The sequence below is a fragment of the Myotis daubentonii genome, chromosome 6 (assembly GCF_963259705.1).
Source record: "Myotis daubentonii chromosome 6, mMyoDau2.1, whole genome shotgun sequence".
NCBI classification, from domain to species: Eukaryota; Metazoa; Chordata; class Mammalia; order Chiroptera; family Vespertilionidae; genus Myotis; species Myotis daubentonii.
This window is the reverse complement of record NC_081845.1, coordinates 88,897,986-88,916,241: the sequence shown is the minus strand read 5'-3', so window position 1 is coordinate 88,916,241 and position 18,256 is coordinate 88,897,986. Positions and strand designations below refer to the sequence as shown.

At 51.4% G+C, this 18,256-nt stretch overlaps 1 protein-coding gene across 5 annotated transcripts in view; it reads right to left on the bottom strand.

Moving 5' to 3' along the window:
* Positions 1–9,600, bottom strand: part of MOCS1 (molybdenum cofactor synthesis 1) — a 37,403-nt gene extending 27,803 nt beyond the window's left edge. For 2 of the 5 annotated variants that reach the window (XM_059701789.1, XM_059701790.1), the window contains exons 1-3: positions 9,372–9,600; positions 2,317–2,443; positions 767–934 (exon numbers count right to left, since the gene is read on the bottom strand). In XM_059701789.1, the coding sequence (XP_059557772.1) occupies positions 767–934; positions 2,317–2,443; positions 9,372–9,494 (418 nt within the window). In that variant the 5' untranslated portion in view covers positions 9,495–9,600. Of the gene's footprint in view, positions 1–766; positions 935–2,316; positions 2,444–7,393; positions 7,415–9,371 lie in introns of those variants that run through there. The other 3 variants (XM_059701787.1, XM_059701788.1, XM_059701791.1) reach the window with 2 other exon arrangements.
* Positions 9,601–18,256: the final 8,656 nt, after the last annotated feature.

Genomic DNA, 18,256 nt, shown 5'->3' with positions numbered 1-18,256 from the left:
ATGTGGAAATGTACTTTATTTTTTTCATTTTTAATTATGTTTCAGGGTCTGTATGGAGATGTACTTAGAGTGGTCAAGGAGGGCTCCGCAAGGTGACAACATCTGAGCAGGGACCTGACTGAAGCAGGCAGTGAGCCCTCCGCTCCCAGAGAGGGAGCAGCAAGTGCCAAGGCCCGGCACCGTGCCTGGAGGAGAGGAGGGGAGGCAGGGAGGCGGGGAGGCGGGGAGGCGGGGAGGCGGGGAGGCGGGGAAGCGGGGAGGCAGGTCATGTGGTCCCAGGTCCCGGCGAGGACTTCAGTCTCAATGTGACAGCAAGCCTCTGGCACTTAGTAGCTTTGTGACCTTGGGCAAGTTAATGAACTTCTCTGAGCCTCATTTCTGAATGAAACGGAATAACAATGGTACCCATCTCAGAAGGTGGAAGGGCCTGGTGAGCATAAAGCTCTATATCAGTGATGGCGAACCTTTTGAGTTCAGCGTATCAGCATTTTGAAAAACCCTAACTTAACTCTGGTGCCGTGTCACATATAGACATTTTTTTATATTTGCAACCATAGTGAAACAAAGATTTATATTTTTGATATTTATTTGATATATTTAAATGCCATTTAACAAAGAAAAATCAACCAAAAAAATGAGTTCGCATGTCATAGGTTCGCCATCACTGTTCTAAATGAATGAATGCTGCCGATATAAGTACTAATATCGGAGTCCAGCTGGACGAGGCAGGAGCTGGGAGAAGTGGGACAGCTTCCGCCAGACTCACCCACGATGTCCACCACGTCGGGCCGGATGAGCGGCTCTCCACCCGTCAGCCGGATCTTGTCCACGCCTTCTTTCACAAAGAGCCGCGCAAGGGTCAGGATCTCCTCTGTGGTCAGCAGGTCAGCCTTGGGCGTCAGTGGGACCCCCTCCTCGGGCATGCAGTACTGGCCTGCAGGGAAAGAGCGTGGGGAATGATGACAGCAGCCAGGCCCATGATGTGCCCACCCTCACGAGGCCAGGACTTCCTCCCTCCTGACCCCACCCAGACAATGAGAAGTCTCATCAATCTGAGGCGGTACAGACCCTAGGCCAGATTCTCTCTGGGCCTCAACTTTCTCATCTGTGAAATGGTAACACTCCCTCCCCACGGAGGTGGGGGGGGGGGGGAGGTGAGGGTACAGGTTAAAGATAAGCCAGGTAGACAGCAAGCCTGGTTGAGGTAGGGGGACGCCAAAATGCTGACTCCTCAGTGCTGGGCATGGCCTGCCCGGAGGGCCAGGGCCGGGGCCCATTCCTTCTGGCATTGTTCACGCTCTCTCATTTCATCTGGTTTGGACAAATAGCTACCCTTCCGTGTGTGCGTCACGGGGTGAAAAGGCTGGGAAGTACCCTCTGGCCTGGCAAAGCCGCTGTTCTCTGTGGCTACCACCAGCCTATCTACTCCAGCCTATCTACTGTCAGGGCTGTTCGATGGGTTGGAAAACTCAGGTACTATTTCAGGGCCAGGTAGCAGAATGGGGTAAAGGAGGTGGGCCCTGGCGGGTGAGGGCGCCATCCCACCATCAGTTTGGGTGGCTCAGTGCTAACAAGGATTGGGACCAGATCTGTGAAAGGTCATGAAGGCTCCAGAATTGGTCTTTTAAGACTGAATAGATATGTTTGGTTCAACATTTACATATGCACACACATATTTCCTGGGCCATGAAGTGAACACATTTCTTACTGTGAACTACAGAGGAAGGGAGGGAGGGAGGAGAGGAAGGAGGGAAGGAGGGAGGGAGGAAGAGAGGGAGGAAGGGAGGGAGGGCCAACAAACTTGAGAAGTCAAGCAGCGGATACCCCCCAGGGCAGTCCACGTGGGGTTATGAAACGAGGACTCTGCATCACCTTGACACAGATGACCTTGGGCAAGTTAATAAACTTCTCTAGACACTGGAGTGTCTCCACAGCTCAAATGTTGGCATGGGCCCTGCTGTGGGCCTCATGTGTATAGTGTCTAGCAGGGCACCCTGGCACGTCCTGAACGCTGGGCACTGTAGGGCAACAGGAGGGAGGAAGAAGAACCCTGAGGAGTGAGAGATGCAGATCCAATCTCAATCCCAAGCACAACAGCAATTCTCTACTCAAATCTAATCCCACGTAGAATCCAGCTTCCAGGGTCATAAAACTCAGCCTGGACCCCAATATTGTCCTGAACCCCACCTGGCGAGCAAGGCAGCGGGCGGTGGGGAAGTCAGAAAGAGGAACTGGGGACATCGACAAGAAGCCCTGGCACGGGGAGATTTCGGCAGAGGAACGGGAGGGCAGAGAGGGCCCGGGAAGGAGACTCACATCGGAGGTTGCACTTCTCGGTGAGGGAGATCCGCAGGTAGCTGTGGTGGCGGCCAAAGCTGTCGGTGAGGAAGGCGGAGAAGGGGGCTGCGTGCTCCCTCAGGAACTGCCTCCGCCTGGACAGCTCCTGCAGGGACAGGTCAGGTCAGAGTGGAGGACACTTGCAGGAGTGGAGCCAGTTGAGTCCGACTGGGGGAAGCCTATCTCTGGGACATCATCCCTCCCCATCCGTGCAGCAGCACCTCTCACCCACAGGGCCATGTGGGTCCCACAGCCCTGAGGGAGCTGGGGTTCCCCCTCCCCCAAGACTGGCCTGAGGGAAGGACCTGATCAGTTGGAGTCCCCACCTGCAGGACATGCCCCCCCCCCCACCCCCCAGAGGAAGCCTGCCCAGGAACAGATATCTCTTGGACAGGTCCCTGGGACAGGAGGTCCAGGAAGGAGGCAGGAAGGAGCAGGTAACTGAGGGGCACCGTGGCGCCATCGCTGCATGGCTGGGACTTGGTGAGCCACCTCTCCAACCAAGGCCGCCCCTTCCCTCCCTTGACCATGGGAGGCAGAAAGAGCTCCAAGCAAAACCATCAACTCTGGGTGTCACACAAGCTGCCTCCCCCTTAACTATCTCCCTGTTGGCTGGGGTCCCCGGGGCATCCCCAATGCCCAGGAGGACCCAAAGGGCCAAGCCACCAGGAGCAGCTGGGGAGGATATACACATGGGAGGGCTCCCCGCACACAGGCCAAGGGGCGAGGACAGCACAACCTGGGAGACCTGCAGAAGGAATGAGGCTCCCAGCCCCCAAGAGGGCAGAGTGGAGGGGCCGGAATGATCGTGCAGAGATTACGCCAGTCTTTATCCTTCCCGACCCACTGCAGGAAGAATTACGCACCCGTTGTCTAAGGCCTAAGGGGAAGGAGGTTGCTGGAGGGTCCCTGGAAGGCCCAGCAGCTCCTGGGGAGAAAAGAAGGCAGCCAGCCTCACCGTTTCCAAAGTCTGATCTAGTCTGATCTCCACCTTCAGAGCAAAACCCTGGGTCAAGACAGATGCTGACGAGACCATTGCTCCAAGAAGGAACATTTGCAAAGCATCTTAAAGTTCCAAAGAATGTTCTCTGTTCAATTAATTCCCACATCTTCTCCATGAAGAATCCAAGAACACCCCTGGCAGAACTGGATTCAAATCCAGGTCTCTGATTCCAAGTTCTAAATCCCTTCCTCTGATGGACAGGGTGAGTCCGAGAAGACGCATGGGGCAGTATGAGGGGCAGGCGAGGAGAAGCCATTTCTTTAGAACCTTTAGAACAATGAAATCATGACCTTGGCAGTCATCCCCAAGGCCGATGGGAAGGGCTCTGATGAGGCAAGAACCCTAGTTTCTGGGCCAGGTGTGACCTTACACCCTGGGAAAGCGCCCTAATCCCTCAAGGCCTGTTTCCCAGCTGTAAAATAAGGAGAGAATAATGAGTTGAGGGGGAGGGCAAGGGAGGGGCCTGGGAGCTCCTAGGTAAACACCTAGGATTAGGATTTTGTAATCTAAGAGGCAGAAGGCCTCGGGCCCTCCTGAGGTCCAGGGTAACTTTCGCCTGCACCCAAGAGGGAGAAACATTGATGCCAGTGACCTCCTCAGCCCCGGCTGTTCCGCGAAACCACTTGGGAGCTTAACAAAAAAGTTCCTCTGGAGATCAGTGAATCTGATCTCTGAGCCCTTGTGGTTTTAATCTCTCCAGGTGACTCTAACGTGCAGCTAGGCCAAGGGCCACAGCCCCACAGCCCCACTCGGGAGAGAGAAGGGACAAGAATGAAGGTGTGAGGGTGTGAGGGTGTGAGGGTGTGAGGGTGTGAGGGTGTGGGGGTGTGGGGGTGCTCCCGTCAAACTTCCCTCACGCTGCCCACACTGAGGCCAGTTCCCCCTGTCCTCTGAGGAACCCTGCTCAGTCATGGCCAGGGAGCAGCAGTCACTTCTCAGAACTGCAGTCTAACACCATCCTAACCATACCTTCCTCCCTCGCTCCCACCGCCTTGCCGGCGGTAGCCTTGAGGGTGGGGTAGGGGACGCTCAGAGCCAAGAGTCCCACTGGCCACCAGAGCCCAGGAGGTCAGACACCTGGGAATTGGGATTCAGGGCAGAGCTGCACCTGCTTCTCCATCAACAGCTATTTGCAATTCATTAATTTGTCAGTCACCCCAGACCCCACCTCCTCACTTGCCAAGATGCCTCTCCTGACCCTCATGGTAACATACAGGGGAGGCGGCTGGGTGAGGGAGGAGCCAAAATAAATCCAGGAATTGGGAGTAAGTGAGGGCCAAGGAGTATGACTCAGCAGAATCAGGGAGCAAGCAGTGTAATGGGGCATCCACAAGGAAATTAGATGCTCTGTTCTGGCCAGGGAGCAGCAGGCCCATTTCCACTTTGCAACCTGGAGTGACCTTATCTAGGTTCATTTAGACTCTGTACTGCCAGCACCTGCCCAGCCTCCTACACACACACACACACACACACACACCCTCTCTCTCTCTCTCTCTCTCTCTCTCTCTCCCTGTCCCTCTCCCACTTTCTCAGATATTAACAAGCCTCACCCCTGCCTCTTTTCTCCTCCAACACTGCATGTCCTACTTTTGTTCTTCCAGTTTCTTCCTTTCCCTTAAATCTCCTTGAGGAAAAAAATACCAGTGCCAGTCAAAGGAGCCCAGGGCTCAGAGGGCACAGCCACAGGCAGGGTGGCCAGCAATGCCTCCCCCAGGAAGGGCTAGACATATCAGAAGCAGAAAGCCCAGCTGCTCAGATTCCTAGGGCCCCAGCCTGGACCAGGCTGCTTCCCAGCTGGGGAGCCGTCCTGTGGGACTCAGTATCCTGTGTCCACACTACATGTCAGTAGCAAGTGGCAAACTGTGTCAACAAGCCAAGAGGCAGGCTCCTACTCCAAAGAGAAAGTTGCACTGGGGTCATCACGCGTTTCCGGGTTGGCCTCTGCTGCCCACGTGGTGTGGGGTGGTACCGCGGCTCCCAACTCTGCTTGCCCGGCAGCATCACTGCAGAGCTTCTAGCACCGCGGCCAGAGCCTGCCAATGGCTCTGGGCGAGCTTTGGAGTTGTGTTTGTTTGAAGAGCTGTAGCTTTCTCCCTGCAGCCGGCCTGAGGGCCACTGGCCCAGCCACCCCAGGACAAAGGCAGCAGCAGCTGGTTCACTCCGCTGGTGGCTGTGGCTCCAGCACAGGCTTTGAGAGCAGGCAAACCTGAATTACAAGCTTGGCTCTGCTCCTTACTAACTGCCTGTGGAGCTAATTCCTTAAGCCTTGGCTTCCTCATCCATATAGTGTGGGTAACGTTTCTACCTAACGATGGGCGGTGTTCCTGGCACAGAGTAGGTATTACATATGCGATTCCTGCCATTTTCTTAAAATAACTCCTACTTACACGCATGCAACCATCAATCAAGCATTCTTGAGCAGCACTAGTTGTGAGTGCCGTGACTAGTTCTCCCACCCTTCCCGGTCCTGCGAGGCCCTGGCCTTCCCACCCACGGCTGGGACTTAGACCTGCTGCCACAGCACCCAAGGCAGGACAGTGGTGTCCGATCCCTCCAGGACCACCGGTACCAGTGCCAATAACCAGTTCTCAGCAGCCTACCACATGCTACCACCTGCCTACCTCTTGTCTCCCTGCCCAGGGCAGATTTGGGCAGAGTGGAGTGGCGTGGGCCAGGGTGGTACTAAGGTGTTATGTGCCTCACCTGGCATTAGTCACTTGGGCATTAGATTTCAATGGTAAAGGCCAGCCCCCGAATAGCTCTAGAGCAGTGATGGCGAACCTTTTGAGCTCGGCGTGTCAGCATTTTGAAAAACCCTAACTTAACTCTGGTGCCATATCACATATAGAAATTTTTTGATATTTGCAACCATAGTAAAACAAAGACGTATATTTTTGATATTTTTTTGATATATTTAAATGCCATTTAACAAAGAAAAATAAACCAAAAAAAATGAGTACGCGTGTCATAGGTTCACCATCACTGCTCTAGAGTATACACAGGGTAGCAGGGTTATGCAGGAGAAAAAGCACACGCCGAACTCGAGTATCAGTGGCCCTGCCTGACCAGCAGTTTGCAATGATGTATACCCCGGGTGCCTCAAAATTAACTCCTGCCACGTGAGAGGACTTAGCACAGCGCCCAGCCCCCGGCCTCACTCCCTCCTCCCCTCACCACCCCCTAAGTGTGAGGTGTACACACCTACAGCTCCCTCCCCCCCTCCTCCCCACCCTAAGTGTGAGGTCTACACATCTATGGCTCCTGGGGAGGAGTGTCACACTTACGGAAGCAAAGGTTTTACAGAGCTGCCCAGGCTGGGAGTCCAGATAACACCCTGCTTGCCCTCTGTCTTCTTTCCCTCCACGTGTCCTGCCCCAGGCCAGGCCCTGCTGTCCTTCCTACCTTCTCCTATACCCAGTTCCTTCCTCATAACCCGTCTCCATCATCTCTCCTTTCCAGCCATTTGCACAGCCGGGTGCCATGGCCTTGCGGAGTCCCTCTCTCCCCTGCCTGAGGCAGCAGCCCCAGCACCCGAGACCGGTCCCTTGTTGCCCCAACAAAGCCCACATGGAGCCTGAGAGGGCAGAAGAGGGGTGCAGTGCTTCTGGACTGGGGTAAGCCCTCTGGAGAAGACTGTCCAGGCCGCCCCAATCACAATGGCAGGTAGCCATCTCTCCCCTTCCACGTGCCCACGTGCCCACGTGCCCACATCCCCATGTGCCCACACGCCGCCACTTACCCTTTCTACCTGTAGAAGCTGCTCAACCTGTCCTTGGACCAACCCCAAGGCCTCCTTTCAGCTAGCCTCACAGCCAGCTCTCACACCCACACCCCAACACAGAAATGTTTCTACCCAGTGGCTTGCCCCTCTGTCTCTCCAAGCAACCCCCGCGCCCATCCCAAACCAGAGGGCCCAGGTCCTGTGCAGGGTGTGGGAAAAGGTACCCTGCAGGAAGGAAAGGGGGATAGGGGTCCAGGGGCCCCCACCCCTGATCCCGCCAACTGGCAGGCTCTGGGATAGGCTGAACACATGTGCTTCCAGGCTTGTCTCACCTTGAGAGCCTCCAAGACATTCTGTGCCCTCCCCACTGTGTAAAGACAGGCTGCTTCAAGCCTCTGGTTTTGAAGACCGGAAGAGGGAAGAAGTGGCAGCCCAGGAGCCAGGGAAAATTGGAGGCCGAGCAAGATTGTAAACTTGGGGCTCCCTTTCCTGTGCCTACGGTCCATGCCCCTCACTTGGGTTGCAAACAATCAAAAACATCTGCTGACTCCACTGCAGGCAGATCCCCGCGCTGCGCGCTGTGGGAAAATTCCAAGAAAGGCAGGAGAGCATCCGGCACTCCAGGGACAACCTGTCCGCTGAGGACAACTCCAGAGGGGAACGACCGAGATGGGCGGGCTGTGGTCCAATAGATGACAGAATGACTATCTTGAATGTCCAGGTGGGAGGAGGCTAACGGGACACCGCATGGGCCAGTGGCAACAAAGATAATAATTACCACAGACACATGCTTACCAGAGCACGTACGCGTGCCAGGCTTTGTTCTAAGTGTGCGTGTGTGTGTGTGTGTGTGTGTGTGTGTGTGTGTATACATTATAGTCCCTATAGCCACCTGATGGAGTAGACACTATTATTCCACTTTACAAACGGGAAGAGGGGGCACTGGGAGGTGAAGCTCACACAGCTAGGGAGCAGCAGGGCTGGGACTCACATCCAGGTCCTCTGTCCCACCGTCCATGCTCTCCCTGCTCACGAGAGCTCCCTTCCCGGTGCATAGGAAAGGGTGGGGGCAGGCTCTCCCCCATCCTCCCCACAGGCACCAGAGTTTGAGTTCCTGACCCTTACAGCCCTGTGACTCCATAAGCCCTCACACCTGAAATATACTCTGCTCTTCAGATTTACAGACTCGACTCCATGATTTCCTGTGAGGGCTGACGCACTTAGCACGGGTCCTCTCCTGAAAGATCTAAAATGAACTAGGAGAGGGGGAAGCAGGAACATCCCTTTTCTGGAACTGTTTAAAGATCTCTCAGCAATCTCGGCTTTCCTACTTCCCCCTCAGTGGAGTGCAGAGGCCAAGAATACTGAACATTTTCTCCATCTCCCAGCAACTGGACCGTCTTATCTGAGGATCCCAGAGGGGACCGCAAATTAGGCTCCCCCTCATTGGGCAGTAGTGTGGGTGGTGGGGAAGCAGGAGCTGCTGAACCCCAGGACTTGAAGGCTTGTGCTGGCAGATGGGAGGAGAAGGACCAGATGGGTCTAGAAATAGGTTTCACCAAATAAAAAGAGATGCTTCTCCCCAAATTATTCTCTGGCCACAAACACAAAACAAGAGCAAACTTAAAACTTGTGATTATAGGAACCACTCTGAGGGATGCTGTCAAGGACTGGGGTGGTGGGGGGAAGGGGGCTCCCCACCCTGAAGAGATAGATACCGAACCCCTAACCTGAAGGGCCCAGGTCCTGCTCCCTGCTGGCTGCCCTAAATGCGGCTGAACCCTCCAGAGGGGAGTGAAGATGAAACAGAAAGTCAGAGCCCTGTGACCACTGAGGTGACAACTACTGGTGGCACCAAGGTGACATTTCTAGGCAGTGTCACACTTTACAGAAGGGTGTCTCAGGAACACCTGGTCATACCCAGACAAGTCCGCTGGGGGGTGGGGAGGAAATGTTTAAGGAAGAGGTTGAGCGTGGGGCGGGGCTGAGAGGGGTACTGATAACATCTCCTAGGACCCAAAGCCCTATCCGCCTGCCCCCCAGCCCCGAGGCCACTCAGACCTGGTGGGGGCTGCAGGGCTGGTGGGCAGGGAGGTGCTTAAGCAAGACCCCCAAGGAGCGAGCCCCTCCCCCACCCCGAAGTATGAGAGACGGGCAGTCCATCTAGGGAACATCACTGCACCCCTCTCCCCACCCCCAATAAGCGACGAGGCGTCCCTCCCAGGCTAGCCTGGGTGGTTCTCGGGGCATAGGGGGCAGCTTGCCAGGCAGCCGCCCCCGGGAGGGTGCAGATGCGGCGCGCGGGCTCACCTCCGCCGCAGATTGGGAGGGCTCCCCGGGTCGGGGCTGCGTCACGGGAGCCCCTGAGCTGCAGCTCCGGACACTGGACCTCAGGACCCGCCGCAGCATCCGGGACATCGGCCGCGCCGCCATGGAACCTGTGGGCCTGGGCGAGACTCGCCCGAGTAGCCGGCTTCGGGAGCACTCTCGCCCGGGACTCGCCGCCCTGGGTCATCCCGGCCAGGGCGGGCGGGGCGGGGCCAGCGCAGCCAATCGGCGTTGGTTCCGAGCCGTGCAGCCAATCGGAGAGGGCCCCGTGCCGCGCGGCCTTTTGGGAGTTGTAGTCCACGCCGTCTGCTCTTGTTCTATGCCAGGTAATAGTTTCTAGGGTTTGGAAAGCACAAGCTCAAACTCAGGGGAAATCCGAGGTCTTTTCCTTCAGGCTTCTCTGGCTGTTCTGGTCCTGTGCTTAGGCCGTGATGTAACTGACACAACGTTCTGTAGGCAGAGCAGGACTAGGGACAGGTGAATAAAGCATTGCTTTGGGTGCAAAATTTAAATAAGAGCATGCCAATAAAGTAGGTAATCAAGATAAATAGTATTTTAATGCAATATTTTGAAAAGTCAGAATCAATGCAAAAAAATTATCAACATTTTATGTAAAAACGTGATCTCACCCTGCATACTTATGACTCATCCCACTCCTTCTACTGTAGTCTAGGCCCTGGTTGTAGACGGTCAGCTGCCTCTTTCAAGGTATACTTCTCCACTTGTGCTCCCAAAGAACATTCACAATCTTGGCCTCACCGTTTTAAAAAGAAGAATATGGAAGAAGTCATAGACTAAGTGGATACCATTTTTGTAATGCTTCCTACCCTCCAAGCAAACTCCATGCTAGGCATCATGTGCACCTACAATAATCCTGCAATGAACAGAGCATCAATCTGGCAGCTGAGGAAACTGAGGTTTAGAGAGGTTAAGTAATTTTCCCAAAGTTGTATAGTTGATAGATGGAAAAGCTGGGATTTAAACCCAGGACAATCTGATTCCTAAAGTCAAAGTTTAGTATGTGTTAGGAATGGATGGGGAGATCTCTCTCTCTCTCTCTCTCTCTCTCTCTCTCTCTCTCTCTCTCTCTCTCTCTCTCTCTCTCTCTCTGAAACAAAGAGCTACAGTCTTTTAAGATTTTGGATGGTAACGCACACTCAATAATGAATCTATGTACTAAGAATCTTTATACTCAAACCAGCCTATTTATTGCATCCAAAACTCTATTGTTGTGGAATAGCAAGACTCAAGCATCCACTGGAACCCACCAACTGCCAAGTGCATATTAGGAAATGGGTATAGAGTTTCTGGTCTTGCAGAATCAACAGACTAGTGGAGAGGAAAGAATAACTGATTGTAAAACTGACTAGAACAAAAGGCAGCAAGACAGTCAGAAAAGCTGAAATGATTTTAGCCTTAGACTCAAGATTTCTTATGATGTTATTCAAAACATAGACAGTACATTACAGAGGGTGGGGGTGTGTCTGGATATGTTTGAAACTGGTGGGGACAGGCCTGACAGAAATCTGTTTACAAAGGGCCTGAGGACCACCGAGGACTGTTCAAGGCTCTGTCCACTGCTGAATTTGATGTCTGGATTTGTCAGGAGAACTGGGTGTGGGGGTGAGGAGAACAAAAGCCATATTTTCACAAGTGAGAAGTCACATGACATAATGAACTTGATCCAGTATCAAGTCCTTAGGATTTAGAGGAAGTGGACATTCTGTCCTGAGCTGTTGACTTTTCATATTACTGCTGTAACAAGTTGCCACAAACTGGTGACTTAAAACAAAATTATTCTCCTACAGTTCTAGACCAGCGTTTGAAATGAGTTGTACTGGGCTAAAATCATGAGGTTGGCGGCTGTGCTCCTGCCAGAGGCTCTGGGGAGGAGCTGTCGTCTTTGCCTTTTCCAGCATCCAGAGCTGCATTCCTTGGCTCAGGGTCCCCTTCTTGTCCTCAAAGCCAGCAGCACAGCATCTTCTCTCTGTGACTGCGTCTATCCCGTGGCCTGCTTCTCTTCTGTCTTAATTCTTCTGCCTCCTTCTTATAAGGATATTTGTCCTTGAATTTAGAGACCACCTGAACAACCAGCCCCCTGTCTCTTGTGTCCGAATGGATCTGGCCAGTAGGAGGCAGAGACAGGAGATCAGAGAGCAGAAGGAGAGAGAATTGAGAGCTCTGCTTTCTCCTGCTCCCTGCCTGTTTTGATGTGGTTGTGGCAATGACTGTGCCCTTCTAGAACCACAGCTGGCGTCACACAGCTCCTCTGCAATGAGTCCAGATCTTGCCAGGCCCAGTAACACCATGCCTAACCCTGTCCTTCGGGCTGCGGTGGGGTTGTCTTTCCCCTGTTGATTGCCATGAATGCCTCCATATCCCTGTTGGCCACTTGAACCTTGCCCACATCTCAAAAATTGTTTCTTCAGTAAAAAAATAAAATAATAAAATAAAATAAAATAAATCCCTTCAAAAATCCCAGGTAAGTATGCTATCTGATCCTTGCCGGTTCCATGACAGATGCAATTCTCAAGGACTTCTCCCTCCCATCATCCCCTAGCTTCACCTTTGTTAAAATAGTGGTAATTGCAACAGAGAGGCAGTTTGTTTGTTTGCTTGTTTGTTTATTATTTATTTGTTGATATGCCCTTTGAGGGTGGTGCCAAATCTAAACCATTTGTAATCGTAGCACCTAGCATTGTGTTTGGTGCACAGTAAGCTCCCAATAGGTATGCATTACATGGCACATTTTGTATCCTTTACTTGCCTTTCTAGTCAGGTGGCTGTATCAGTCAGGAGGAGACAGATTGTGCTGTTATAACAAACAACCCCAACATCTCAATGGCTGAAAACCACACATGCTGTTTTTCATTTGTATTTTATGTCCAGCAAGGGTTAGCTAGGGATGGTCCCCCATCAGTGTTGTCCTCACCCTAGACCAGTGATGGCGAACCTTTTGCGCTCGGCCTGTCAGCATTTTGAAAATCCCTAACTTAACTCTGGTGCCGTGTCACATAGAGAAATTTTTTGATATTTGCAACCATAGTAAAACAAAGATTTATACTTTTGATATTTAGTTTATATATTTAAATGCCATTTAACAAAGAAAAATCAACCAAAAAAATGAGTTCGCGTGTCACCACTGACACGCGTGTCAGGTTCGCCATCACTGCCCTAGACCCTGGGCTGATGGGGCAGCCAATAGCCACATGGAACATTGACAATTACCAAGAGGGAAAGACTACAGCAAAGAGCAAAAGTGGCTCCTGGAGCTTCTTCCTGAAAACGTCACACATCACTCTGTTCAGAGCAAGTTGCATGGCTACATCTAATTTCAAAAGGAAGTGAACCTTAGCCTTCCCACAAGGAGTTCCTGGGAAGCAGATATTAGTAAAAATCTTACACAGGAGCTAAATTCCCCTTGTGCTCTGATGTGCCATCCAGGCTTTTCCATTCCTCTGGGCAGCTCTTCCTTTTAGTCATCCCTGTGGCTCCCCTCTAACACTGAGATTAGCCCCGGTGGCCTTGCATGTCTGGGCAGGTCAGCCATGAAGTGCTGATTTTAGCACTCCCTTGTTTAGAGTCTGCCATCAGCAAAATTAAGAGGAGAGTTTGTAATACCTCTTTAATTTAGTGGTTCTCAAAGGATTTGTTTCTGAGGTCAACTATTTTCATAATAATACTAAGATTCACCTGCCTTCTCATGCTCCTGTGGCTCTTCAGAGTTCTTTCCCCACAGGTTATCTGTTTGTGATTTCACAACAGATTGAATGCAGAAGCAGATATGACAATCCAGCTGATTCTACTAGGCCTGACATTTAAGAGATTTGCAAAAATACACCACCATGCCACCGTTCTATATTTTTGAAAATAGTTATTTTAACGTTATGTTAACATGTAATAGGTATCATTGACTTTAAAGCATTTAACTCATTTAAAAATAATAATTTTTTCCTGTTTTAATTTCTAATATGGTAAATATTAAGTGAAGTTAATTGATACAGTAAATAGATGTTAAATAACACACAAGCAAAGATTTGGGGTCTTTGATACTTTTTAAGAGTATAAAGAGTTCCTGACCAACCGTTTGAGAATTGCTGCCTCAATATATACTCACTCATCTTCTGGAGAACCAGCGGCAGCCTAGTAGTGCTTTGTAATTGCTCTGTGTCCACATCCGTCTCCCCAAACCATTGAAAATAAAAGAACCTCCTACCAACTCCCTATTGCCCTGGGCTCCTGACGTGAGCTCCCTGTTTTGCTGAGGGGATAGTGGTGGGTGATGGCTTCAGGGATCCTGCCGAGCAGACCACGTTCAGTGCAGGGCCCCTTGCTGGGGAGCAACCCCACGTTTCACGTCTAACCTCTGCCACGCAGTCTCTCTCTCTCCTGGTGCAGGTTTCTTGTCAGTTGCAAATCATAAACAGGTCTTCAGCTTTGCTGGGATAATGCATACATTGTTGAGCAGGTGTTCGGTTGTTTTAAGATATTGTTGGGGAGTCAGGAGTGCCTTACTAGAGCCACTGAAGCAGCCTTTCTCCCACATGAAAGAGATTGTAGAGACTGATTTCTTTAGATCTGTTAAGCCTCTGGTAACTTGCCGGAGGGATGTGTGGGTCCATTATAAACCATGAATACTCCAGTCAAATTAGACGAACTGTTTCTCAAGAATAAGGAGCCAAGCAACATAGAGGGCACTGGGGTAGGTATAATAATGAGTGGGGGAGATTAAGAAGGCGCGGGGATTGCCAACAAGGATGGGTCCCTGCAGGGCTCCACTAACAGGGTGTCCCAGGGCCCTTGGTGTCTGGGAGGAGAGGAGGGTGTGGATGGGCACTGAGAACCTTCTTCAGAGATCTTCTCAGATCTTTGGCAGACCAACCCTCCATTTCTATTATGAAACCACCCTGAACAATTTTCCCTTCTAATCTCCTTCCAAGTATATGGTGGTTTTAAATAGGTTCTTCAGTTATTAACTACTCCTCACTTCAAAAGGTGGAACCTAGCCCTAACCGGTTTGGCTCAGTGGATAGAGCATCGACCTGCAGACTGAAGGGTCCCAGGTTTGATTCCAGTCACGGGCATGTACCTTGGTTGTGGGCACATCCCCAGTAGGGTGTGTGCAGGAGGCAGCTGATCAATGTTTCTCTCTCATTGATGTTTCTAACTCTCTATCCCTCTCCCTTCCTCTCTGTAAAAAAAAAAAAAAAATCTACACTAATAAAAGAGAAAAATGGTAATTGGCGTACGACGATACCCTTTTCATTGGCTAATCAGGGCTATATGCAAATTAACTGCCAACTAAGATTGGCAGTTAACTGTCAACAAGATGGCGGTTAATTTGCATATGTAGGCACAATGCAGGGAGGCGAAAGGGAAAGCAGGAAGAAGCCCCCTGCCACTGACAGTGATCGGAAACCCAGGGGGGAGCTAAGAGCTGGGGGGCAGGGCAAAGGCGGCCCTGGGGCCGCCTTTGCCCTGCCCCCCAGCCATGATCAGAGAATCAGGTGCCTTTTCCGCCCTGGCCAGTGATAGCAGGAAGTAGGGGTGGAGCCAGCGATGGGAGCTGGACACGGTCGAAGCTGGCAGTCCCGGGAGCTAGGGGTCCCTTGCCTGGGCCTAAAGCGGAGCCCATGATCGTGGGGCCGCTGCAGCTGTGGGTCCCCGCTGCCCAGAGGCATTAGGCCTGGGAAGGGGCGGAGCCTGCAACCACGGGGAGCTGGGGGTCCCCTGCCCAGGCCTGACACCTCTGCCGGAGGCCTCAGGCCTGGTCAAGGGGCCGATCCGGTGGTTGGTGATCGGAGGGTGATGAGGGTCAACTCCTCTGGCCGAGGCATCAGGCCTGGGCGGGGGGCTGAGCCGGGGATTGGGGGGATATGATGGTCCCTTTGCCCAGGCCTGAAGCCTGGGTCAGAGGCGTCAGGCTTGGGCGGGGGGTGGAGCAAGCGATCAGAGGGAGATGGGGGTCCCCTGCCCAGGCATGATTCCTGGGCCAGAGGCCTCAGTCCTGGGCGAGGGCCAGAGCCAGTGATCGGGGGGAGATGGGGGTCCCCTGCCCAGGCATGATTCCTGGGCCAAAGGCCTCAGTCCTGGGCGAGGGCCAGAGCCAGTGATCGGGGGGAGATGGGGGTCCCCTGTCCAAGCCTGACACCTTTGGCGGAGGCGTCAGGCCTGGGCAAGGGGCCGATCCTGCGATTGGAGGGTGATGGGGGTCAACGCCTGAGGGCTCCCAGTATGTGAGAGGGGGCAGGCTGGGCTGAAGGACACTCCCCCCACCCCCCCCACCCAGTGCACAAATTTCGTGCACCGGGCCCCTAGTATATATATATATATATTTTTTATTTATTTATTTTTTTTTTTTTTAAAGGTGGAACCTAGTTCCCCTCCCCTTAAATGTGAGCTAAACTTGGGAATTCCAATACATGGAATGTGGCAAAAGCGATGGTGTGATTGGTAGGCTTCTGGAGGTAGTTGGTGAAAGGATGAAGCTTTCTCCTTGCTCTCTCTCTTGAATCACTCCCTCTGGGAGAGGCCAGTTGCCATGTTGGGAGCAGCTCTTCGGAGAAGTCCACGTGGTCAGGAACTGAAACCCCTGCCTATGGCCAGCAAGGAACTGAGATAATTATTGACTTTATTAGCCAACAGCCATGTGAGTGAGCCATCTTGGATGCAGGACCTCCAGCCCAGTCCAAGCTTCAAACATCTGCAATCTCATGGGATACCCAAGCCAGAACCACCCAGCTGGCTGCTGCCAGATCTATGCCCCTTAGGAGCTGTGAGATAACGAGTGCTTGTTTTAAGCCACTACATTTGGGGTAACTTGGTCCACAGCAATGGATAATTAATGTTACTGGTCTAAAGGGACCCATCTGCCTGTGCTCATCAAAGCCCAATCAAATGCAAACAGGTGATTGCAGGCAAGAAAGTAAGGATTTATTAGTTTAGGAAATGGTGCTGCATTGAGAGTCACAGGTGAGCTAATGCTCAAAGACCTCACCAATGGCTTCCAGGGGATGGGTTATTTGGAGGGGCGGGGGGGGGGGGGGGGGGGAGGGGCATTAACTATGCTGACTAAATGAGTTAGGTTAGGGTCTTGGTCTATACTGATTGGTCGGCACTAGGGTGCTGATTGGCCAGCGCTAAGATAGGCCTGAGGCTTTGTTCCTAAGTTTGTTTAATGTTGACCAGGGCCTCATTGTCCCAGGGATTTAATGATTAAGAGAGCAGACATGTAGGGGAGAAGGAGGCAGGTAAGTCAGAATACTTGAAGAGGCCGGTTTGAATCAGAAGGAAAGAAAGGAGAAAAGGTCAAATTAAAAAAAATGAAGTTTCTGCATGGTTACATTAATGCAGTGTGTGAATTCCTCCTGTGAATTGCTACTTCTTAAAAATATTACCTATCCCCATTACAGGAAAGAGATGCCTTTGCAATCTGTATTGGTGGAATTCTGGGGCGATTGTTCTCCGTTTGCCCACCCTTCCCTGGGATCGAGTTCCGCCTGTCTTTGCTTTGCTCTGTGCTCTGAGAGGCTGATTCCACGGACTCCCTTGCCCTCAGGCTTCCACGGTCGGGAAGCAGTGGTCAGGATGAGAGAGGCCCAACACCCTATCCACTGAGCCAAGCTGGCTACGGCTGTACACTCTGACTCTGGTAACTTGCCTCTGGACCCCTCTGACTCTGCTTCACTTCCCACCGGTCCTCGGGAGGCAAGAGATGATATGACATGTGGCTTTATTTTACGCCTACCTGCAGAGTTGCAGTGTAGCAGGTTAAAACCCCACATTCAGGAGGAAAAACAACTCACTTTCGGTTCTCCCTTTGAATGGAAAATAGCATGTAATTCTTCTAAGACAATCAAATCCACTTATTCATCCCTGATTCCTCTGCAGGCAAAATAAAATTACACTGTGTGGATCATGTGATTGTTGTTTGTTAAATCAAGTTGGGGTAATTACGGGGGTGGAGATACGAAACAAGGAATATCAAAGGTTGACATTTCTGGAAACACCCCAGAAGCTCCTCCTGCTTGTTTGAGAAGTGGCTGTGCCAAGAACACCATATGACCTGCCTCCCTCCTGGAGCAGTCAGGGAGGGGCAGGCCCCTTTAAATGAGGCAGATAGTGAATTGGAAAGAGCCCAACCTTGGCAGCAGAGGGATCTGACTGCCAGGCCTCACTTGCCACAAGTTCATTCCCTATCCAAATATATTAACTTCTCTGGTTGCCTCATAGGTCAAAGGAATACTTGCCTGTCTTAGCTACTTCATAGGAGGGTGGTTGTGAAAAATCAATTAAATAGCATTTTACTGTATTATTCAAATATAAAATAAGGCACAAAGAAGTTAAGTAATTAGAGAAGAACACATAGCTAGTGAATGGTGAAACTGGGATTTAAACCCAGAAAGTCTGGCTCTAAAATCCATTTTCATAACCATTGTCCTTGACCCTGACCACAGCCCTCAAATAATCTTTTCAGTAAATTCTCCTTGAGTATCCCTTAAGACAGTGGTTCTCAACCTTCCTAATGCCGCGACCCTTTAATACATGTTGTGGTGACCCCCAACCATAAAATTATTTTCGTTGCTTCTTCATAACTGTTATTTTGCTACTGTTATGAATTGTAATGTAAATATCTGATATGCAGGATGTATTTTCATTGTTATAAATTGAACATAATTAAAGCATAGTGATTAATCACAAAAACAATATGTAATTATATATGTGTTTTCCGATGGTCTTAGGCGACCCCTGTGAAAGGGTTCTTCGACCCCCAAAGGGGTTGTGACCCACAGGTTGAGAACCGCTGCCTTAAAGTCTCTCCTTTCCTGCTTTAATTCTGTTCTATAATCTATTATCTGTTCTATAAT